Here is a 25,841-nt window from a genome sequence, read left to right on the forward strand (position 1 = left end):
CACGAGTTCAAATCACATGTTATGTTCCTTTTTTCTTCCTTTCTTTCTTTTTCTTTTAATGTATTTTCCTTCCTTTTATCACTGTACGGAAACCCTCCTTAAAAAAAAAAAATAAATTATATATCCTCAATTATGTGTGGCCACACATGTGCAGGTCATAAATACCAGGTTCTCTAGCCGAGTGCCATCCATGCGGTATAACCGAGCTCAGATTGGTCCACCTTGACTGATCAAATAGGGCACCACTGTAGGTTAAATGAGGCGTACAACTCCTGCGGGACCCGCCGTGGTTGCTCAGTGGTCATGGTGTTAGACTGCTGAGCACGAGGTCGCGGGATCGGACCCCGGCCACGGCGGCCGCATTTCGATGGGGGCGAAATGCGAAAACACCCGTGTACTTAGAATTAGGTGCACGTTAAAGAACCCCAGGTGGTCGAAATTTTCGGAGTCCTCCACTACGGCGTGCATAATCAGAAAGTGGTTTTGTCACGCAAAACACCATAATTCAATTTTTAATTTAACTCCTGCGGGGACGGTAGAGTATCCGTCTCCAGTGCAAGAGGACCGTGATTCAAATCCCGGTGCCGCGCAATTCTCCACCGGGAAATACAGTAAAAAACCGTGTGTTGAGAAAATTGCACAAACAGGCCTGGAGTGCGGCCTGATCCCGGTGACCAGAACCGGTAATGCACTCTCTCACCAGAGCAGGATTGGCCACCCTGGTGCAGTACTTGGCCACAACCTCCTATATGAATACAACAATCAAACCCCGGCCCTCAGTCCCCAGCAGCCGCGAAGCAACTGACCACGGCGGCGGTCAGATCTGTAACGCTGCAGAGGGTGCTAAGAATACCTGGCTCCGGACAGGCCGCCATTGGAATCTGAACCTGGCAACGTTTAACGTTAGAACGCTATCTAGTGAGGCGAGTCTAGCAGTGTTATTGGAGGAATTAGAGGGTAGTAAATGGGATATAATAGGGCTCAGTGAGGTTAGGAGGACAAAAGAAGCATATACAGTGCTAAAAAGCGGGCATGTACTGTGTTACAGGGGCTTAGCGGAGAGACGAGAACTAGGAGTCGGATTCCTGATTAATAAGGAAATTGCTGGTAACATACAGGAATTCTATAGCATTAACGAGAGGGTGGCAGGTCTTGTTGTGAAACTTAATAAGAGGTACAAATTGAAGGTGGTACAAGTCTATGCCCCTACATGCAGTCATGATGACCAGGAAGTCGAAAGCTTTTATGAAGACGTGGAATCGGCGATGGGTAAAGTCAAAACAAAATACACTATACTGATGGGCGACTTCAATGCCAGGGTAGGCAAGAAGCAGGCTGGAGACAAGTCAGTGGGGGAATATGGCATAGGCTCTAGGAATAGCAGAGGAGAATTATTAGTAGAGTTTGCAGAACAGAATAATATGCAGATAATGAACACCTTTTTCCGCAAGCGGGTTAGTCGAAAGTGGACGTGGAGGAGCCCGAATGGTGAGACTAGAAATGAAATCGACTTCATACTCTGCGCGAACCCTGGCATCATACAAGATGTAGACGTACTCGGCAAGGTACGCTGCAGTGACCATAGGATGGTAAGAACTCGAATTAGCCTAGACTTGAGGAGGGAACGGAAGAAACTGGTACACAAGAAGCCAATCAATGAGTTAGCGGTAAGAGGGAAACTAGAGGAATTCCGGATCAAGCTACAGAACAGGTATTCGGCTTTAACTCAGGAAGAGGACCTTAGTGTTGAAGCAATGAACGACTATCTCATGGGAACCATTAAGGAGTGCGCAATAGAAGTCGGTGGTAACTCCGTTAGACAGGAAACCAGTAAGCTATTGCAGGAGACGAAAGATCTGATCAAGAAACGCCAATGTATGAAAGCCTCTAACCCTACAGCTAGAATAGAACTGGCAGAACTTTCGAAGTTAATCAACAAGCGTAAGACAGCGGACATCAGGAACTATAATATGGATAGAATTGAACAGGCTCTCAGGAACGGAGGAAGCCTAAAAACAGTGAAGAAGAAACTAGGAATAGGCAAGAATCAGATGTGTGCGTTAAGAGACAAAGCCGGCAATATCGTTACTAATATGGATGAGATAGTTCAAGTGGCTGAGGAGTTCTATAGAGATTTATATAGTACCAGTGGCACCCACGACGATAGTGGAAGAGAGAATAGCCTAGAGGAATTCGAAATCCCACAGGTAACGCCAGAAGAAGTAAAGAAAGCCTTAGGAGCTATGCAAAGGGGGAAGGCAGCTGGGGAGGATCAGGTAACAGCAGATTTGTTGAAGGATAGTGGTCAGATTGTTCTAGAGAAACTGGCCACCCTGTATACGCAATGCCTCATAACCTCGAGCGTACCGGAATCTTGGAAGAACGCTAACATAATCCTAATCCATAAGAAAGGCGACGCCAAAGACTTGAAAAATTATAGACCGATCAGCTTACTGTCCGTTGCCTACAAAGTATTTACTAAGGTAATCGCAAATAGAATCAGGAACACCTTAGACTTCTGTCAACCAAAGGACCAGGCAGGATTCCGTAAAGGCTACTCAACAATAGACCATATTCACACTATCAATCAAGTGATAGAGAAATGTGCAGAATATAACCAACCGTTATATATAGCTTTCATTGATTACGAGAAAGCGTTTGATTCAGTCGAAACCTCAGCAGTCATGGAGGCATTACGGAATCAGGGTGTAGATGAGCCATATGTAAAGATACTGGAAGATATCTATAGCGGCTCCACAGCCACCGTAGTCCTCCACAAAGAAAGCAACAAAATCCCTATAAAGAAAGGCGTCAGACAGGGAGATACGATATCTCCAATGCTATTCACAGCATGTTTACAGGAGGTATTCAGAGGCCTGGAGTGGGAAGAATTGGGGATAAAAGTTGATGGAGAATACCTTAGCAACTTGCGATTCGCTGATGATATTGCCTTGCTTAGTAACTCAGGAGACCAATTGCAATGCATGCTCACTGACTTGGAGAGGCAAAGCAGAAGGGTGGGTCTGAAAATTAATCTGCAGAAAACTAAAGTAATGTTTAACAGGCTCGGAAGAGAACAGCAGTTTACGATAGGTAGCGAAGCACTGGAAGGGGTAAGGGACTACATCTACTTAGGGCAGGTAGTGACCACGGATCCGGATAATGAGACTGAAATAACCAGAAGAATAAGAATGGGCTGGGGTGCGTTTGGCAGGCATTCTCAAATCATGAACAGCAGGATGCCACTATCCCTCAAAAGGAAAGTGTATAACAGCTGTGTGTTACCAGTACTCACATATGGGGCAGAAACCTGGAGACTTACGAAAAGGGTTCTGCTGAAATTGAGGACGACGCAACGAGCTATGGAAAGAAGAATGATGGGTGTGACATTAAGGGATAAGAAAAGAGCAGATTGGGTGAGGCAACAAACGCGGGTAAACGACATCTTAGTTGAAATCAAGAAAAAGAAATGGGCATGGGCCGGACATGTAATGAGGAGGGAAGATAACCGATGGTCACTAAGGGTTACGGACTGGATTCCAAGGGAAGGGATGCGTAGCAGGGGGCGGCAGAAAGTTAGGTGGGCGGATGACATTAAGGCGTTTGCAGGGACAACATGGCCACAATTAGTACATGACCGGGGTAGTTGGAGAAGTATGGGAGAGGCCTTTGCCCTGCAGTGGGCGTAACTAGGCTGATGATGATGATGATGATGAGTTTTTTACACTTCCATTGTTACTTCTGTTACACCACATGGCATTAGAGCATTGTTTGTTGGGGTTTCCATGTTTATTAACATTTGACTTTTTTTTTGTAGCTAATATACTATTACGTTATCCACTGTTATGCTGCCAACAAGTGTACAATTCTGTTGCAGTTTCTAACCGAGGGTGCCATTTTCAGTATTAATACTTTGGGACCCTCGTCCGCATACTAGATTTGTATATTTGTTTTGTGTATGAATAAACTCGAACTTCAAATTTCAAAGCCTTATTACACTTAGAACTGAGGTTGAACAGCGCAAATAAAACAAGGACACGAGAAAACAAATACCACAGAGAAGCGCTGACTATACTAACTGAAAGTTTATTTAAAGTTCTCCAGATATTCTATACCTTTTCCAGCATAGGCGTGCGTACAGCAGTCGCATATACACCTGCAAAATGAGCAATGCCTGTAACGCGAGTGTTCAGGTACATTGACGGCCAGTTAATCGTTATGAAGAAAGATATGAGTACGCATTTTCATGACCCGGTCGAAGAAATTTTGGACATATTCATCAACACACCGGGAGGACTGAAGTTCACATATGGATTACCAATTAACAACTGCATTCTGTTGCTCGATATGAATCTGTTTTTCTTTGGATGAGCATGTATGCTGGGCATATCATCCCAGATATAAGAAAACCTTGTTGCGCTACAACAGTGCACACTCAAAATTGGTTAACAATGGCATAGCAACCACATGCATTAATGCAGCACTAAGTGTCATGTGAGCATTAGTGTGAGCGCAGTTTTTTAAAAATCAGATAGCACAATTACAGAATGCCGGTTTTCACCGTTCTGTCCTCACTTCAGTATGTGAAGCAATCTCGCAGAAAGAAAAACAAATAAGTTTGGAACCAACACACAAAGAGAAGAACAAAGAGAAGAGACCAGTACACATGGCGCCATACTTGCGCAAGTTGTCACACAATCTAAAGAAAGTTTACAATAGACAAAATGTTAATTTACTTTTCAGTGCCCCTTGCAAGCTTTCCTCGATATGCAATCGTATGAGAACACTCGAAAGGCCCCTGTGCACCACCAATCATAAATCTCAATTCACTGACTGCAGGCGCAACAGTATCTATCAGATACCGCTGAGCTGTGAGAAAGCTTATATAGTACAACCGGGACAGTGTTTCACTGACAAAGCTCGTCAGCACAGCAGTAACGTAAATAATGGCTATGGGAGTCTTTTAGCACGAAATTGTAACAAGTGTGTCCGCACTCCCATATTTGGAAAAACAAAATTCATAGGGAAAGTAAAAGATAACAGAGAAAAAGGGAAATAACAGAGGCACATCACATTAGACAGGAAGGAGATAAACGTGTAAGCGCTTCCTCTCCTGCTTTGTAAAAAAAAGAAGAAGAAATAGCTTTCTTGCTTGAAAGATTATGATGTTGCTGATTTTGCAGATGTATATGCAACTGGTGTACGCATGCTTATGCTGGAAACAGTATATAATGGCTGGAGAATTCCAAATAAACTTCCAGTTGGCAGCCAGTGCTTGTCTGGTATTTTTTTCTTTGTACTCTTGTTTTATTTGAGCTGTTTAACCTCAGTTCTAAATATGAACCAACTAGCCCTCACCAAGATCTCATAAAACGATGCAATGCAGACGAATTGTGTGTGCAGCCAAAAATGTGTGGAAAGAGAACAAGCCCAAATAGAAAAACTTCCAAAGAGAACACATCCAACACGTAGTCATGCACTGTCAAATGAGAACAGCACTGCCTGAATGCACAAAGGGGCACTGGTCGAGGCAATGTGGCAACATCGTAGTTCTCTGAAAACATCCACAGGACAGGGAACTATGGGAAACAGCAACATAACTCATACCTTTTCAAACCACCATTGAGCAGTTGAACAGATACTGTGATGCAGATTTCAGAAATATTTTTGCTTGAATCAATTTGTTTTAAGCTGAAAGCATATTTAGCGCCAGCAAACAAGGATGGAAGGGAGACGACACCACAATGCGCTATGTCTCCCTGTCGTCTCCCTTCCGTCCTTGTTTGCTGGCGCTAAATATGCTTTCAGTTTACCAACACGCCCAACAAATGGCAATGCTCAATTTGTTTTATTTCTTTTCCCTAAAGGAGTGACATTATCTGAAAAAAAGCATGCCAAGTCCTTATTTGAAAAGTGTTGCTGCTCACACCACAGCACAGCAAGAAACATTCATTAGTGGCACTGATGCAATGGAATATGTGCAAGAACACACTAATAGCACCTGTCTTAGAACAACGCTTCTGCATAGTATCCTGTGCACTCACAAATGACGACAGTGTTTTGTTCGCAATGCCTGCCAATCGTACAAATTAATGTATCTAACATTAATAAATTCTTCGTTGCCACTTTCCTCAATGAAAGCTAAACAAAGCAAAGCCATCTGCATTTTCATGCACAGAAGCAGAGACTGAATTAGGTAGTTACCTACTGCGCTGCATTTGATGAATAGGCTTCCCGTGGCGCAGTGCAACAATTGCAAATGCCAGCACAGGCTCCAGATCATCCCTCACACATGCCAAAAGCTTCATTTCTGCTTTGGAGAACTTCGAAGAGCCAATGAATACAGATTCAATTTATTGCCGACAGCCTAAACTATTCATTTTCAAACGAAAAATGCATCTTGTTTGAGTTCATTGTTTGAACACCTCAAAGACCTCCTGGAGTTATCTAAGACAGCCAGGACTTCGTGATGTGATGTATGTGCAAAGGAGTGCACAAGCACTGCTAAGTACCGTTTCATCTCGTAGATTGTTGCATTGATAAGCTGAAAACAAAGCAATGTCAGAAAAAAAAAAAGAAAAAGAATGTGGTGCTGCCCAGCTTGCAAAATAACAGAGCTCCAAATTGTAAAAGAAGAAAGAAAACAAAGCGCACAGTACAGAGTAAAAGGATGTGGTGGATGGGAGTGCCCAAGTTTCATTTTTACAATCAGGAAAATGATTAATAAAGTTAGCAATAAAAATAAAACCAACATTGCCTGCAATGTACGACAATGGTATAAAGAAAGAGCTAGATGGATTGGATTCCTATGGAAGAGAGCTTTGGAGCAGAAAACAAATGTACTGGTCCAGAGACTAAGCTGTACTACATTTGGCTAAGCAAAAAAATTGTGCTAGCTGTACAATGACTGTTAAGGCCCTGCTCGCATTAAATATGAACTTTTCTCAACAAAAACGTGCAGTATTTTCAAGATTTGTCTTCAGCACGAGCAGCAGCATAAAAATGTCAGCTAAGTCATTCTCCACTTATGGAGCAGTCACTGATTGTCATCCATGTTCGCAGAACCTTACCAACTGTCCCACGTGATTGCCTTTTTGATCGGAAAGGCTGACCATTCATGGAGACCGTGTTAAGTGTAAAAGTGGAAAAATGTGTATGTGTGTGAAGTGTGCGAATGCAGTCACGTGCTAGAGGTAGAGAGGAGATAGGAAAGTTTAGAAGAGCTAGTATGTATGTAGGTATATATATGTACATATATATATATGTAGATACAGGGTGATCAATCTTAAAATGATCACCCTGTACCATGAACCATGAACGATGCCCGCTATACTTTACAAGCCGGAACAAGGTGCTGTTTTGCTTTGACTAGTGTTCTAGATATGGCGGGAGGGGGTGGAGAGTACATGTCTAGCGCGGGTTTCCCCCTGAGGCTTTTTTATTGAGAAGTTGGTGATGCCACTATCGCCTTCACCTGAACGAGCAGCCCTGTGGGCCGGCCGGATACTTGTCGCATCATAGACACTACCGCAGCTGCATGCAACTTTGACGGAGTTTCAGTCTGCTGGATATAGTTTTAATATCCGGTGGTGGAAACAGTAATTTTATTGCCCACCCACCTGTAGTCAAAATGGAGAAAAAGCAACAAAAACGATGCAAATGACAAAAATGACGGTGGATCGAGCTGGCAGCTACTCAGCACATGAGCTCATCTCAGCCAATGGGCTCGGTCGAAACTGCTGGAGCTTCAGAATAAGGCGACAGCAGTGCCGCTGCAATTTCAGCACTTTTTGCATCACCCTCGGCGCTTGCCAAGGCGTCTACTGCATCCACTTCCCTACGTACATTCCACTTGGACACAGAACGGTGTCAATAGAAATTCGTTGGGTGGAAGCAGTGAGCAAATGTCATATAAAACTCGTGAAAAGGTGACTGAAGAGCAATGCAAAATCAATGTTGACTGGTTTAGAACTATTTGAAGACCATATATGTATGTGGTAAAAAAGTTACAAGTGATAAGTGAATACAAGTGAAAACTGCCAGATGCAGAGCACTTTTCCAAAGCCCAGCTATCAGCTGGAGAAGAAATGATGAGATGCACTCATTTTTGCAGAAAACTCAACATCGTGCTCACGAGTTGCTCCAAAAAATTCAGTCTGCATTGAGCGAGCACATCAGCTGAAATACCTTGTGTCAATGGTAAAACTTGGACTGTAAGGGCAGAACGATGGATTGCTACAGACTCCGCTTTTGACCACCTGGGTTGCAACAAGCCTCTAGACCTCAGTATGATGGCAATTTTCTTTTTCAAGCCTGATTAGAACATTCGGAAAATTAAACTGGCAATGTTGTGCTTCGTGCAAAACACCAAAGCTACTATACCATGGCCAGCTGGTTGCAACTAACTGCCAAATACTTATTTCGCATGCAATACCTAGCGCACTAACTAGCAGCGCACTAGCAGTAGCACTAGCAGCGCACTAACTAACTGTGCATTGCAAGTGACACATGGACACTAAGGTTTCTTGCTGCACACTCATGAACAGTTCTTGCAGCAAAGGCACATTGGTGAAGTTCTGGATGCCTGTTGGCCACGTGAAGAAATCAGATAGAAAACTAAAACTGCCATTCATTCACATGTTGGGAAATTATCTACGCGTGGTTGCGTTTTGCAATGCCATTGCATCATGCAGTTACCAATATCGAAGGGCATGTGGCGTCTGCCCGCTATCAAGTAGCACCGCGGGTCAGCAGTGAAAAGGCAAGCACAGCAGCGTAGCTGACGGTAACGTCACGAATGGTAAGAGCAAGTGTACTGCGCTTAGTCGTATCTCAGGATCATCTCCTTTCCCTCCTCGACTCTCTCACGAGAAGTCAAAAAAGCGCTGCGGGTCAGCAGCCCGCCGCAAGACAAGAAAGAGAAGCAGGAAGGATGCGACACTTCGCGTCGGCTAGGCACGCGAGGCGCGCCAACGAGCCTCAATTAAACGGGCTGATAGGGGTAGAAAAGAAAAAAAGAAAAGAAAGGGGGGAAGAAAACGCAGCGAGGCGATAGCGAAACTTTACGCGGTTCCGAAAGCGGCTGCAGTTCGTCGACGCACCAGTATCAGGTTTCGGCGGCAGATAGCGCGGGTCGTGCTTAGTCCTGCCTTTTTATCCTTCCATCCGTGGCGAAGCCACCCAAATGAGGCACGGATTCGCGACAAAGGAAAAGAGGGCGACTCGAGCACGCGCGTCGAGGAAAAGGCGCACCGCCTGCACTGCTGCGGGACCGCGCGGCTTCAGCGACAACACGAGGGGCGGCGCAACCGTGAAAAAAAAAAGAAAAAGAAAACGACTACGCCAAGGCGCTCGCACAGGTAGCTACTGCGCTGCCAAAGACGGCAGCCGCTACGCCCTGACGGCAACGTCTTTCGTGAACGGACAGCAAGGCCACTCATGCCAAAACGCCTCATCGGCGCAGAAGGGTCGCCGAAATCGACAGCAAGTGCGCGCCTTCCGTTTCATTTCGCCAGAGCACGCTTTGCGCGCCCCACGCCGCACAACACGGGCGGCTGGGCGACGCACGCCGCTTTGTGTAGACAAACAGCTGTTGACAAAAAGGAAGCACGGCGCAGTCGTTCACCGCGTCACTGAAGGCCGAATCGCGACTTAGCTGCGCCGCCAGCGCCGATTTCGAGGTCGAAAACGCGAGCGGGCGACGGTAAATTAGCGTCCGCGCTGACGCGGAGCTTCGGCGAAACGCGAAGTGGCTGCGGGAAGATCGCACTCGACAAAATCGCGGTCGCCGGATCAATCCGCGAGCAGCGTCCTTGCCGCAGACGCATGGGGCTGTGCGCAAAGAGGAAGACAGTAAAATAAAAGGAAGAAAAAGAGCACGAACACGATACTCGGGCGCGTTTCATCCGAATCTTGTGACACCAATACGGAAATGACACTGCTACAGGAAACGGCCTTTCCGGTCTCGATCTGGTTAGTGCGACAACCGTATCACGTATACTCAAGCAACAGCAGCGTGCATATCTTGGGACAGTGCAATTTGTGGAGGTTACTGCTGCAATAAACACTGAAGCGTCTGACAGATGCGTTGCGTGCACGGAAATCGAATCGGCTGTTTGAAAGAAAGCTCGACTGTACACACGACGACTTTTCCTTGGACCAGAAAAGTTGCTCGACTAATGCTTGCATCGTGAAAGCTCGTGACTGGTCACCCGTTGTATTTACAAATTCTCTTACCTGAAGTTTCCACGATGAGGAGCACGCAAAGGCTTGAAATTGTAATGATACCCATTGACGAGAATAATACAGCACACACTCGCGACGCCATCTTCAAAAGTTCACTCGTGCGCTGCCTCACTGTAGCGCAGAGTAGCGTCAAGTGCGACGACCAAGTGCAAGAGCGAGCTTCGGCTGTCATCCGTGAGATGGCTGCTGTGTGCCAACTTCGTGTTGATGGCAATGAAATTACGCTTTACGAGCAACTTCTAGCTTTGGCCTCCTCGGTCCTCAGTATGGCTGGCTTAGTAGCTCCAGTGAGGCTCTGCACATTGTAGGACTAGTGCAGCTAGGCCATGAAGCATAGCCTTCAAGACTGGCAAACACCTGGCGGATGTTAATCTCGAAGGCGATGTAAAGCGCTGAGTGTCATCACTTACGGCGTTAGTGTGTACTAGAAAGAGAAAGCCTTGGGTAGCCTTGGCAAGCGTCTAGGGTGATGCAAAAAACCACAAGAAACGCTGAAATTGTGGTAGCGCGGCCGTCGCCTTATCTAGTATGGGTTCATACAATTACTAACCCCCCCCCCTTTCCCCCAAAGAAGAAGAAACAGCAGTTGGCAACCAAGGTACATGGACCGCGCGGCCGCGCGGGGATGCTCCGCTAGCCAATCACAGAAGCAAACAAAATCGTCGTCATGCATTTCGTGATGCAACCTTTTCAAACTGGTATCACCAGGTTCGTATTTGATACCAACGTACATAGCTCCCTATGCGAGCCCGCTGGCCGGCGTGGCCGCAGCGGCCGTCATAGGAAATAACGGCGCTGCAGTCGCGTCTTTCGCCACGCGCCGCGCGTCGTCTGCTCCTGCTGCAATGCGTCGTTTGCACAAACTGGCCTGTAGCGCTTATCCGTCATCAAATGCAGCTTAGGGACGCACACTGAATTTTGTGACAAACCTGCCGCGCTTAAGTAACAGCGACTTTACTGTGTCGATGTATCTGTGTCAATTTGTTTGCCCCCACCTAATTAATCTGTCAACCTAATTTGTCCACCCAATCTGTCCACCTAATTAATCTGTCGTGGTTCAAATCCCGGGGCCGCGCAACTCTCCACAGGAAAATACAAAAAGAAACCGTGTGTTGAGAAAATTGCACAAACAGGCCTGGAGTGCGGCCTAATCCCGGTGACCAGAACCGGTAACGCACTCTCTTACCAGAGCAGGATTGGCCATCCTGGTGCAGTACTTGGCCACAACCTCCTATATGAATACAACAATCAAACCCCGGCCCTCAGTCCCCAGCAGCCGCGAAGCAACTGACCACGGCGGCGGTCAGATCTGTGACGCTGCAGAGGGTGCTAAGAATACCTGGCTCCGGACAGGCCGCCATTGTAATCTGAACCTGGCAACGTTTAACGTTAGAACATTATCTAGTGAGGCGAGTCTAGCAGTGTTATTGGAGGAATTAGAGGGTAGTAAATGGGATATAATAGGGCTCAGTGAGGTTAGGAGGACAAAAGAAGCATATACAGTGCTAAAAAGCGGGCACGTACTGTGCTACCGGGGCTTAGCGGAGAGACGAGAACTAGGAGTCGGATTCCTGATTAATAAGGAAATAGCTGGTAACATACAGGAATTCTATAGCATTAACGAGAGGGTGGCAGGTCTTGTTGTGAAACTTAATAAGAGGTACAAATTGAAGGTGGTACAAGTCCATGCCCCTACATGCAGTGATGATGACCAGGAAGTCGAAAGCTTTTATGAAGACGTGGAATCGGCGATGGGTAAAGTCAAAACAAAATACACTATACTGATGGGCGACTTCAATGCCAGGGTAGGCAAGAAGCAGGCTGGAGACAAGTCAGTGGGGGAATATGGCATAGGCTCTAGGAATAGCAGAGGAGAGTTATTAGCAGAGTTTGCAGAACAGAATAATATGCGGATAATGAATACCTTTTTCCGCAAGCGGGTTAGCCGAAAGTGGACGTGGAGGAGCCCGAATGGTGAGACTAGAAATGAAATCGACTTCATACTCTGCGCGAACCCTGGCATCATACAAGATGTAGACGTGCTCTGCAAAGTACGCTGCAGTGACCATAGGATGGTAAGAACTCGAATTAGCCTAGACTTGAGGAGGGAACGGAAGAAACTGGTACACAAGAAGCCAATCAATGAGTTAGCGGTAAGAGCGAAACTAGAGGAATTCCGGATCAAGCTACAGAACAGGTACTCGTCTTTAACTCAGGAAGAGGACCTTAGTGTTGCAGCAATGAACGACAATCTCATGGGTATCATTAAGGAGTGCGCAATAGAAGTCGGTGGTAACGCCGTTAGACAGGAAACCAGTAAGCTATCGCAGGAGACGAAAGATCTGATCAAGAAACGCCAATGTATGGAAGCCTCTAGCCCTACAGCTAGAATAGAACTGGCAGAACTTTCGAAGTTAATCAACAAGCGTAAGACAGCTGACGTAAGGAAGTAATATGGATAGACTTGAACATGCTCTCAGGAACGGAGGAAGCCTAAAAGCAGTGAAGAAGAAACTAGGAATTGGCAAGAATCAGATGTATGCGTTAAGAGAGAAAGCCGGCAATATCATTAATAATATGGATGAGATAGTTCAAGTGGCTGAGGAGTTCTATAGAGATTTATACAGTACCAGTGGCACCCACGATGATAATGGAAGAGAGAGTAGTCTAGAGGAATTCGAAATCCCACAGGTAACGCCGGAAGAAGTAAAGAAAGCCTTGGGAGCTATGCAAAGGGGGAAGGCAGCTAGGGAGGATTAGGTAACAGCAGATTTGTTGAAGAATGGTGGGCAGATAGTTCTAGAGAAACTGGCCACCCTGTATACGCAATGCCTCATAACCTCGAGCGTACCGGAATCTTGGAAGAACGCTAACATAATCCTAATCCTTAAGAAAGGGGGCGCCAAAGACTTGAAAAATTATAGACCGATCAGCTTACTGTCTGTTGCCTACAAAGTATTTACTAAGGTAATCGCAAATAGAATTAGGAACACCTTAGACTTCTGTCAACCGAAGGACCAGGCAGGATTCCGTAAAGGCTACTCAACAATAGACCATATTCACACTATCAATCAAGTGATAGAGAAATGTGCAGAATATAACCAACCCTTATATATAGCTTTCATTGATTACGAGAAAGCGTTTGATTCAGTCGAAACCTCAGCAGTCATGAAGGCATTACGGAATCAGGGTGTAGATGAGCCATATGTAAAAATACTGGAAGATATCTATAGCGGCTCCACAGCCACCGTAGTCCTCCACAAAGAAAGCAACAAAATCCCAATAAAGAAAGGCGTCAGACAGGGAGATACGATCTCTCCAATGCTATTCACAGCATGTTTACAGGAGGTATTCAGAGACCTGGAGTGGGAAGAATTGGGGATAAAAGTTGATGGAGAATACCTTAGCAACTTGCGATTCGCTGATGATATTGCCTTGCTTAGTAACTCAGGAGACCAATTGCAATGCATGCTCACTGACCTGGAGAGGCAAAGCAGAAGGGTGGGTCCGAAAATTAATCTGCAGAAAACTAAAGTAACGTTTAACAGTCTCGGAAGAGAACAGCAGTTTACGATAGGTAGCGAGGCACTGGAAGTGGTAAGGGAATACATCTACTTAGGGCAGGTAGTGACCACGGATCCGGATCATGAGACTGAAATAACCAGAAGAATAAGAATGGGCTGGGGTGCGTTTGGCAGGCATTCTCAAATCATGAACAGCAGGTTGCCACTATCCCTCAAAAGGAAAGTGTATAACAGCTGTGTGTTACCAGTACTCACATATGGGGCAGAAACCTGGAGGCTTACGAAAAGGGTTCTGCTGAAATTGAGGACGACGCAACGAGCTATGGAAAGAAGAATGATGGGTGTAACGTTAAGGGATAAGAAAAGAGCAGATTGGGTGAGACAACAAACGCGGGTAAATGACATCTTAGTTGAAATCAAGAAAAAGAAATGGGCATGGGCCGGACATGTAATGAGGAGGGAAGATAACAGATGGTCATTAAGGGTTACGGACTGGATTCCAAGGGAAGGGAAGCGTAGCAGGGGGCGGCAGAAAGTTAGGTGGGCGGATGACATTAAGACGTTTGCAGGGACAACATGGCCACAATTAGTACATGACCGAGGTAGTTGGAGAAGTATGGGAGAGGCCTTTGCCCTGCAGTGGGCGTAACTAGGCTGATGATGATGATGTTGAATTAATCTGTACCGCTTGCTCGTTAGTGAACGCGGTTTAGCTGCCCGCTCAAATTCTTATGCCAAGGTTAAGGCAAAAAACGAAATTTCCCTGTGCCGACCTCGAAATGCACGTGTGGTTGGCACATCGAGGCTGTAGCTGTACCGGGCAAATGAGCAGCCGGGCGCGACGATTCGGTTTTCTAACCAACTTTTCCTAGACAGAAGCACCACACTGGTCTGCTGAGTGCTTTTTTTTCTAGCAGCGTATTCATACCATGTGTAATAAAGACGAGCGCCTGTATATAATCTGCAACGGTGTTAAGAACGTATCGCGCACAGCCCGAGATTGTAAAGTGCACCAAATGCTACTCCTCTGCTGGTAAACTAACCGCCTCTCATTAATTTAATGCATAACCATTCTTTGGCGATTACTCTTTGCAAAATCTGTCTGTCACGCGAAAAGTGTGATGCTTTGTATCGACCCAAAAATGCGTCATTTCCGAAGTTAATACGTACAATAATTCGTTAATTTAGTGTAAATGTAGATGAGTGGCATCTGAAAAAGCTATAAACAATAAACAAACAATACTCCTATCTGGAAACTAAATGTGCTCGGTGAGCTCCGCCCGCCATCTGTTCCTTGTCTAATAAACCTAATTTGTGCATGCCTTTTTACGTGTCCCTCACGCATCTATAAATATGTACCTTCAATGGTATCGGCCGCAAAGTGGCAAGAACTGATTGGACAGCAGAACATTCATCTGTCTAACGATTATTTTGTTTCCCACAAACAAAATTGGCGGCCGTTTTATATCCTTTTTTTTTTTCCTTGCGCCAATAAAAACCACACATTCATTCATATATCCTTTTTTTTTCTTTTCTTTTTTGTAAAGTGAATGCGCATGATCACATAAAACTTGTTTAGCCATGCCAACGATTACGAATCTTCCGATTCAAATATAAGCACTCGCGGATGGTTTCTCCAGTCTAACTGGGATGTTCCAGAATAAATCGCCGGAAGCAGGATTCACGAAAGTGTGATAAATTAATATTTAATTCTGTACGCGTTCAATAACGGTGAATATGCCAGGATTGTTTTCAATGACCTCATGTGTCTGCGAATAAAGAAGCTTGTGGGGTGTACAGACTCACGCACATTTAAAGCTACAGACATTTTTCTTCGTCGTATTGCACATACTTATGTTTCAGTAGTCGCTTGAAGGTTGTGTTCGGAGGCTTGCTCGAACAAAGTTGCCTCTACAGCAAGACATAACGTTCACAAGCTTTTGCAAGTACTGCACTACGCTGTCTGTGGCACACATGTGATCTTCTATATGTCGCTGTTTTACTTTGGCTTGATGTGATGCACACTTGACCGTCCTTAATTGTCAAGCCGTCTAGCTGCTTCTTTGAGGATGATTTCAATTATGCTTTTGAACATACTATAGCCACTCGAAATATAATTTTGTGGATTTTGGTGTAGCTTTTCATGCAGCAAATTAAGTGTGATACTCTTCCCGGACAATATTTTCCATAACTCAAAAGATTCCACCTACGAGTAGCTTCATGTAAAACGATTCCCATATGGCTGCTGCATGGCGTCATCTTCAATAAATTAAAGCTTTCAGAGTACAGAAGCCAAAATAACGGTCGGGAGTTTGTTGATCACAGTCAGTAGCGCATATTTCGAAGGCAAGCACAACAACATTCCAAGCACAATTGGTTTGCCACCTGCACGAAGTGCATCCCTGCAAGCTTCCGCCGAAGTACCTGCCAACACTCGAGCTGCTACTGTTGGTGAACTTCGCTTTTGCATCACATTTATTGGCTTCGAGATACATTCGCGAAGACCGTGAATAACTAAGTCGTGGAATCGCGCCGTGAACAAGCATCCATGTTTCCAGCGGTGTAATCATTATATATTTGTTCTCAAGAATTAAAATATCGATCGTCATCTTCAACATGACGTTCACACATGTCGGACATATCTGTGGGACATTATTTCCTTCGGCGCAGCATAAACTCTCTGCCGTCGACGCGGTGCAAAAGAAGAAAAATGGTGACTACCAGCATCACGTTTCATCTGGCCGCGGGAGCAGCCGTGGGCAAAGCAGAACTGCGTAGGAAACTTCTTCCTATTATGAGACGCCGAAACACTTCTGCTCAAAACTTTTCACTGGAATAAACCGCCGCACATTACACGACGCCAACAACATGACCAGCGACAGACGAAGCAGCACTACCGAAATCAAAACAGAAATGAAGCAGAAGCGAAACCAGAAGTGGTAGAAGCGACGAAAGATGCTATCGCAGCGGCACTAGTTCGCGTGACCACCACTTTCGCCACCTCACGAGTGGAGCTATGCAACTGAAGTATGTCGAACAATATACCTCCGGAGTAGAGTATAGTAGAGTGTACTATACATGATACTAGACAATGGTTACGCACGGTTAAATGACATGACAGTGACAAGAACTTCACTGGAGTGTCCTGAGGAACTTGATTACTACACATTACTATAACTATAAATAGTTATAGTAATATGAAACTCTATGGTTGAATGCACGGTCGAATGGGACGAACGGCGCTCTCCTGTTGAGGCGCCGCATGTGGAAAAATTTTACGAGGGCGCTTCGAGCGAACTGGATTGGGGTGGAGACGTGCTTGGCGGCATATTCAACGTAATGTCGTTGCGGGCGCTGAGACCGATTGCACGCGTACGCTCTTATAACGGTGCTTTATTTCAACAGCAACTTTATACTGATATCTTTTTGCTACGTATGCACATTTTACACATGGGTTATACAACATGATGTCTTCAATTTTGCTGTCGTTGTCAAGTGCGTCGTCCGCTAGCGAGCGCGCGTTCGTTGCGCGGACACTGGCGGACATCCTGTTTTTATCGCAGAACTTCTGTGCAGTAAATTTTTTCATGGTTTTACTTGCTCTGGTGCGCCCGCGACTCTTGTCGGCTCGTACCAACTGTAGCTTTAGCCAGGCGAACTGCTATTTTTAACACACTTTTCTAAAACTTACACGTAATTTTTGCTATAGAAGCCGCCTGTCTGCAACATGAAGCTGCGAAAGAGAATTTTATTATCGCGTTATTTTACGCCCCTTCTTGTTGGTGGAATATCGATCGGAAACAATGATCGAAGAAAACAGCATTATAGCGAAATAAACCAGGTATAGTTACACTATAAAACCAGGTTTATTGACTGCGTGGCGCAAAGAGAGGCAGATGACTATTGCGCTTCTAGGTATATCGAAGGGCGGGCGCGCACACACACACACGCACACGCACACACACACACACACACACACACACACATATAGTCATATCATGAGAAGCCAATAAACACTGACACCAAGGACAACATAGGGGAAATTACTTGTGCTTAATAAATGAAGTAATGAAACGATAAATTAATGGAAATTAAAGTGGATGAAAAAACTTGCCGCAGGTGGGAACCGAACCCACAACCTTCGCATGTTGTCCTTGGTGTTAGTGTTTGTTGGCTTCTCATGATACGACCTGGAAAAATCGGGCCCTTAACCCCCTTTCTTCTCTTTATATATATATATATATATATATATATATATATATATTGTCGCGGTTCAACGCGGACAAAAGACAGGGAGACATTCAAGAACAACAGGACAACCTGTTCAAAAACAAACGGAACCGAGACATGTCTTCTTCGTCCTCTCCCAATATCAGCCACCCACTAGACGGAGTCCGTTATTGCCCCCATCGTCGTTGTCTTCTAAGTAGAATATACGCGTCCTTTGTCCCTCCCTAAAAGAGCATCGCCCCGATGCTAAACCAGAAATGTCACTCGCGGAAGTAAGAGTCTCTCGCATAGTTATTCGCTCACATACGGCTTCATGCGGACAACGTGCACAAGTTCAGGACAATGCGTGCGGCGCCGCGTACAACTGGCACTATCGGGGACGACCTCGTACGTGACATCACTGAGAAAGCGGATACTTCGGACCATACTCGATATGGTCCGAAGTATCGTCTTAACAGCTTCTGGGAGAGGCCTCGTTTCCGTACAGGTGTCCAAACCCACACTCTGCCGCCGATGTCATAAACGACGATTCCACGGTTAAGATCATAGCGCCCTGCGTCATAGTCTTGCTGCTGGCAGATCCGCAAGCGTGCGAGCTGCCGAGCCTCTTCTGCGCGTTGCGTAAACACATCGGCGCCCGTATCAGTGTCGTCAAAGTCGTGTCGAAGCATTGCATCGAACATCGTTCGTACATCCCGTCCGTGGACAAGGGTGAACGGAGTCATGCGCGTTGTCTCTTGTTTCGCCGTGTTGTATGCAAAGGTGATATAAGGTAGGATGTCGTCCCAATTTTTCTGTTCAACATCCACGCAGTGTTAAGAACGGTCAGCTGCAGTGCAAGTTTGCCAGCCATTTACGCCAGCGGTGGCAACCTCATCTTGGAACGCCGCCGCCAACCTTTAGACATGGCGTGACTAAGTCGACTTTGTGTCGGGAACAATACGCACGTCCTCCACTCTCCGTCACTTCAGCTAGGATGCGTTTGACGAAGCAGGCTTTGTGCTGAAACCGCCACCGTTACGCTCTAGCCTCGTCGCCGTTGTGACGAAATGAGTTCGGCGGGCCAGCTATTGTTACCGAACTCCCCAACGCGGACCTGATCTGCTACAGGTGGGGGAGTTGCCGCGGGAACGTCGTCGTAGGCTCCTTCCCACGCGCCGACCAAGACGCAAGACAATGTGCTACTCGGGCGCGCTACCAGGGCCGGCTCTGAGTTCTACGAAGCCCCTCTGACGTCGGCTCCGGGCCATGCAACTGTGTGTGCGTAAGCCGTCCCGGGGAGAGGCGGCGTGTTTACAATGACTGGACGAACGTTTTCGTCCCCTTGGAATCAAGGGGGGACCAAGTGCTTAAAAGCAGCTATTGTCGGCTGCTAGAGTGTGCTCGTTGTCGTGCTCGAAATGTACCCGTGAGCGGTGTGCTACGTTGCTGTATGCTCGTCTTGGGTGCTTCATGTGGGAGTCACGCTAGAATGTGTAAATATATCTCATGTTCAACTTTAAATACTGTAAATAAATCCTGCTCGCCTAGTCCTGTCGCCCCAAGTTCCTCCGATCGTCCTACAAGCCCGACTCCAAATCTTACAAATGGTGGCAGCGGCGAGATCGTCTGGCAACTCCTACAACTGGTAACAGCGGTGGGATCGTCCGACGAATCCAACAGCACATGGAGAGCATGTCTTCAATTGTTTTGTTTAGGCGTTCTGTTAATCCATTGGTTTGTGGGTGGTAGGTGGTTGACTTCCGATGAGACGTTCCACTTAGCAGCAAGACGTGATCTAACAGTGCAGCCGTGAATGCGGTTCCTCGGTCTGTTATTATGATGGTTGGTGCGCCGTGTCGCAGCACAACATGGTCAATGAAAAAGAGCGCCACCTCGGCTGCTGTACTTCTCTGGATTGCCTTTGTTTCAGCGTAACGTGTGAGATAGTCGGTTTCGACGATAACAAAGCGATTCCCTGCAGTAGAAGTAGTAGGAAGTGGGCCCAATATATCCATTCCGATTTGGTCAAATGGTCTTCGAGGAACCTGGACGGATTTTAAGTGCACCAACTGCTTCGGCGCTCATGAGGCGACGGCTAAAGACTGTCCTAGGATGCAGAACGAGAGGCTTATCCTGAAGAAGATGGTAAAAGACAACTCAAGTCACCAAGAAGCGGCCGCGTCTATTCGTCGCCGCAAACCTCATTCCCGACACCGACGCCCAGAGTCACATGTCACTAGTCTGTCTCAGCCGCCGTCACAGCAACTCTCAACTCCGTTGCCTCAACGTATTGAGCCGCAGAATGATAAGACGCCGCCTGCTGCAGCGCCCCATATTACCTCGGTGGTTCAGAAAGATGCGGGTACACTAGCCACCTCCTCTGATGTGGAATGGCCTGCTCTGTCATCCAAAGTCGTCGAACCAAAGCGTCCATCATTCCGTGCCGGTCCAGCGGACAATAAGGACAAGCCGGAAGGCCAGCAGGTGAACGTTCTTCTGAAACAACTTTTACATTCCATGCGCACGCTGCTTTCAGGCCTCAATACGCCAACAGCAAGGGTTGTTGTTCAGTTTTTGGATGCAATTGAGCCGCTCTTGGCGGCACTGCAGTGATTCATTATGGTGCTACCACACAACCCCTCCTCTGTGTCGATGTGCATACGTCGCAGTGTAGTGATGCAGTGGAATGCCCGAGGCCTGCGTGGTCGCCTAAGTGACTTCCGACAGCGCGTCCAGAAATACCGCTTCCCCGTGATTGTTATATGTGAGCCCAACATGCCTTCTGCTTTCCGCCTTTCTGGATATGTATTGCTGTGGTCTCGAGAAGCTGGTGAAACCAGCAAGGTATTAGTGTGCATACGCCGAGATATTCCATACTACCGCCTTGTCCTCCAGCACCATAACACGAACCACTACATTTGCTTGACGTTAACGCTTAAATGGCGGGTCTTCTCGATACTCGGCGGCTATATTCCACCCAGGGATCAATTTGATTTCTCGTACCTGTCCTCAGCAATCCAGAGTTGCACAGCTCCCCATATTATTGTGGGCGACTTCAATGCTCATCACCCCCAATGGGGAAGTACAGTAATGAATAACCGAGGCAAAGCCTTGTCCGACTTTATGCACTCACAGGATTTCGTCAATATTAACGATGGCTCTCCTACGTTTCTGCGTGGCACGTCCTATAGTAGCTGCTTGGAACTGACGTTTGTTTCATCACGACTCCAGTTCTCTATTAGCTGGTTCAGTGATGTGGAAACACATGGCAGTGATCACATACCAACGTATATCTGCGTCAAGTGGTTCGCACCTACCACTTCGTCTCATGTGCGGTGAACTGACTGGCCCACTTTTAAGACATTCGTGGACAATTCCTGTGCGAATCTTGAGTCACCAACGCAAATAGAAGACTTGATCACGTCCGCCCTCGGTGAGGCCACGCGGGCCATATGTGCACCTTCACCGGGGTCTCCTATCGACGTGGAATTCGAGAGGTTGCGCGCAGTCCGACGGCGTGCTGAAAGGAAATATAGAAGGACGAAATCCACGTACGATCTCGCCCTTTGTCGCCGAGCTCAACGACAAATAAAGCGCCATCTCGAGAAATTAGGAAGGAAGCGCTGGAGAAAGTTCTGCTCATCACTGGATCCTCGCAAGCCGCTGTCACGTATTTGGCATGTAGTCAGGAGCCTACGTTTTCCCCCACAAGAAAGGTACCCTTTCAGTGCTCTGGCCCTTTACCAACGCCGCAATAATGTAGAGGTAGCGGACGACTTCTGCAAAATGATTGTGGGCACAACTCAACCAGCCTCAATCCAATTCGAAGTTTTTGCGCCACCTTCCTCAAGTGACCACTACGACTTGCTCTTTACGATGCCCGAATTAGAGGCTGCTCTTGCGTCGTGTCGGCATTCATCTGCTCCTGGCCCTGACGGGATCTCGTACTCGTCTCTGTCTCACCTTGGCAGGGCTGGTCGCACTGCACTGCTCAATTATTACAACGACACATGGGTCTCCGGTATTGTTCCGCAGCAGTGGAAGATCAGCCGCCTGGTTGCTCTCTTGAAGCCTGGAAAGACTCCTTATGAGCTTACCTCATACCGCCCAGTTGCATTAGCCAGCTGTGTTGGCAAAGTTATGGAACGAATGGTCCTGGCGAGGCTCGAATGGTTTCTGGAAAGAAATGATCTTTATCCGAACATGATGACCGGTTTTCGGCGGGGTCGTTCTTCAATTGACAGCGTCATTGACCTCGTTACTACAGCGGAACATGAAAAACGTCAACGCCGACTCGTCGCCGCTGTTTTCTTAGATATCAAAGGGGCCTACGACAACATCCTTCATGAAGCCATTCTCGATGCCCTAGATGACTTGGGTATTGGCGGCCGGCTCTACCTGTGGATTGTGAGCTACCTCAGCGGCCGTTTCGTTTATATGCCCACGCCTGACGGAGACACTAACCGTCATCAGGTATGCCGTGGAGTTCCTCAGGGAGGAGCTCTCAGCCCAACATTATTTAATGTGGCACTGATTGGCCTAGTGAGCGAGCTTCCACCTCACATCCACATCAGTGCATATGCAGATTACATCTGCATCTGGGCTTCTGGTACAACACGCCCACAACTACGTGCGAAATTACAACGGGCTGTGTCATCTACTTCACGATACATACGGCGTCAGGGTTTGCGCTTAGCTGCCGAAAAATGTGCTGTGGTTGCATTCACGCGCAAATCCGTCTGCCGCTACCCGATCTCCATTAACGGTGTCATAATACCTTACGTCTCCCACCACAGAGTCTTGGGCATTATCATCGACCGCGGTTTGTCATGGACGAGGCATGCTAATATGTTGAAGCAAAGACTTAATCTGTTTTGCCATGTTCTTCGCTTCGCAACAGGCATGAAATGGGGCCCCACGGAAGGCTCATTACTAAGACTTTATCAGTCTCTTTTCGTAGGCTACATTCGATACAGCCTTCCGATACTCTCAAACTTGAGCATTTCCTGCTTACGGACATTAGAGAGCGTCCAAGCGCAGGCACTCAAAATATGCCTCGGGTTGCCACGGCGTGCCTCCAGCAAAGGCACAATTGAGGAAGCCCACGTATGCCCATTACCGATATACCTGTCCCACGAACCACTTCGTGTGTATTTACACTTACTGACACGACACCATTGCCATCCATTGACGTCGGTTCTACATGAGCGACCGGACAGCAGTTTCACAAGTGCCCTCCGCTGCCATCTACCCCACATAACATCAGGCTATGCCCTTCCATATCACCCCGTCAAACCACCATGGGTGATGGTTCAACCTTCCGTATGCGTACATGTCTCCGGCATACTAAAGAGATCATTGGTTCCCGTCAGTGGACTACAACAACTTGCTCTCGCGTACATCTGGTCAGAATACCAGACATATGTTCATGTTTACACAGACGGCTCCGCGTCACCTATAAGGCATCGACAGCAGCTGTGGTGATACCAGCCCAACAGATGACTCGAGCTTTCATACTAGACCATAATTCAACATCAACCGCTGCAGAGCTTGTGGCTATTCGGGAAGCGATTCGCCACATTTGCGGGGAAAGACCTCAAGAGTGGTGCATTTTCACGGGCTCAAAACCCGCGCTGCAAATTTTGGGATGCTTCCTGCGCCACACCGCATATCAGGTTCTGGCCCTGCAGATCACCGAGCTACTTTCATACGCTCAAGAAAAACACCACCGCATAGTGTTCCAATGGATCCCGGGACACTGTGGGCTCAACGGTAATGAGATGGCCGATGCTGCAGCAAGGCGCGCCCTCAGCAATGGCCTGCGAACTGTAGTGCCATTCTCCAGACCGGACATCACATGCCTCCTGTCGGAATTAATGAGGAGTGCGACGAGAAGATACTGGGCCCAGCCAGACGCTCGTCACGTCCGCCTTAAAAGCCTGGATCCCGATATGAAATTTCCCATTCTGCGTGGAATTCCACGCCCTCATACATGCCTGATACACAGACTGCGATTAGGCGTCGCCTTCACGCGCAAATATTTGCACATTATTGGACGGACAGACTCCCCGGACTGTTCAGTGTGTGGCGCTGTAGAGACTATAGAACATGTGCTCGTGGTGTGCCCTGAGTATGCGCGAGAAAGACTGACATTGGCAGATACATTGAGACATTTACACAATGGACCACTGTCGGAGGACCTCTTGCTAGGCGCGTGGCCACAGAGTTGGCAGACGACAGAGGCAATGCGTGCACTTTCACGTTTCCTAGGTGACACGGGCCTGGACTCACGCCTGTGATACCAGTTGTGTAATGTGTCATTCACCTCGTTCCTCCCATTATCATCCCCCATTGTGACCCTTTTTCTTCCCCTCTTCCCCTTCCCTTACGTAGAGTAGCAGGCCAGATGCTCCATTATCCGGCCGACCTCTCTACATTTTCCACTCATTAAAATACTTCTTCTTCTTCTTCTGGACGGATTGTAGGAGGCCGGCTGGTTTCAACGGAGGCGACTTGCGCCTCTGGCAGTCGAGGCAAGTGCGAACGTGATGTTTCACGGTGGTGATAAGTCTCGGCCAGTAGTACTTCTGCTGCACTCTGGCCAGCGTTCTCGTGTAGCCTAAGCGACCAGAAGTTAACTTGTTGTGACAGGCTTCAAGTACTTCCGTACGAAGAGCTGCAGGAATGACGAGCAGATAGGGGGACCCGGTCGAAGAAAAGTTTCGTTTGTAAAGTACTTTCGCCCGCAAACAAAACGACAACAGTCCTCTCGCGAAAACTCTAGACGGTTTCGCAGATCTGCCCTCTAAGTAATTGATGACTTCAAGCAACTAAGGGTCGTCCCGTTGTTGTTGCGCGATGGTGGATGTGTCCAGAACACAAAGAAATGCCGAGTCTTCTTCGGGTGGAGCAGACGACTCTATCGGCGATCGAGACAGGCAGTCAGTATCCGTATGTCGTTTCCCCGACTTGTACTTGACAGTCATGTCAAATTCTTGCAACCGCAGGCTCCAACGCGCCAGTCGTCCCGAAGGATCTTTAAGGTTTGTCAACCAACACAGCGAATGGTGGTCGCTTATAACTGAAGTAGCGGCCATACAAATATGGACGAAATTTCACAACCGCCCGTACTACGGCGAGGCAGTCTCTCTCAGTTGTGGAGTAATTAGCCTGTGTGCGTGAGAGTGTTCTACTTGCGTATGCAAGTACTCCTTCTGTGCCCTCCTGCTGTTGCACAAGAACAGCTCCCAAGCCAACATTGCTTGCATCAGTGTGGAGCAATGTAGGAGCGGTTTCATCAAAGTGAGCAAGCACTGGAGATGTCTGGAGACATTCCAGAAAGTTCTTGAATGCAGCTTGCTCTTCGTCGCCCCATACAAAAGCAACGTCGTCTCTCGTCAGGCGAGTTAACGGCGACGCAATATGAGCGAAGTCTGCAATAAACCCCCGGTAATAGGCACAGAGGCCGAGGAAGCGCCTGAGAGCCTTTTTATTGGATGGTACGGGAAACTGTGCGACGGCGGCAATTTTTTCGGGATCCGGGCGGACACCTGCGTGGCTGACGACGTGACCAAGAAACTGTAGTTCCGCAAAGCCAAAGTGGCACTTCTCCGGTTTCAGGGTAACGCCAGCGGACTGGATGGACTGCAGAACCGCTTCAATCCATTCGAGATGTTCTTCAAATGTTGCGGAGAACACGATGACGTCGTCGAGGTATACTAAGCAGGTTTTCCACTTCAGGCCTGAAAGTACAGTGTCCATGAGGCGTTGGAACGTAGCAGGGGCAGAGCACAAGCCGAAACGCAAGACCTTAAATTCGTATAGGCCGTCTGGCCTCCCAAAAGCAGTTTTTTTACGGTC

General features: G+C 47.3%; 1 protein-coding gene across 1 annotated transcript in view; it reads right to left on the reverse strand.

Annotated features, from left to right (window-relative positions):
* The window catches only part of l(1)G0289 (plexin domain containing lethal (1) G0289), a 97,839-nt gene extending 87,435 nt beyond the window's left edge, over positions 1–10,404 (reverse strand). The window contains exon 1 of the mRNA XM_075682536.1: positions 10,237–10,404. Coding sequence (XP_075538651.1) covers positions 10,237–10,327 — 91 coding nt within the window. The 5' untranslated portion in view covers positions 10,328–10,404. The remainder of the gene's footprint in view (positions 1–10,236) is intronic.
* Positions 10,405–25,841: the final 15,437 nt, after the last annotated feature.

The sequence above is a fragment of the Dermacentor variabilis genome, chromosome 2 (assembly GCF_050947875.1).
Source record: "Dermacentor variabilis isolate Ectoservices chromosome 2, ASM5094787v1, whole genome shotgun sequence".
Taxonomy (NCBI): domain Eukaryota; kingdom Metazoa; phylum Arthropoda; class Arachnida; order Ixodida; family Ixodidae; genus Dermacentor; species Dermacentor variabilis.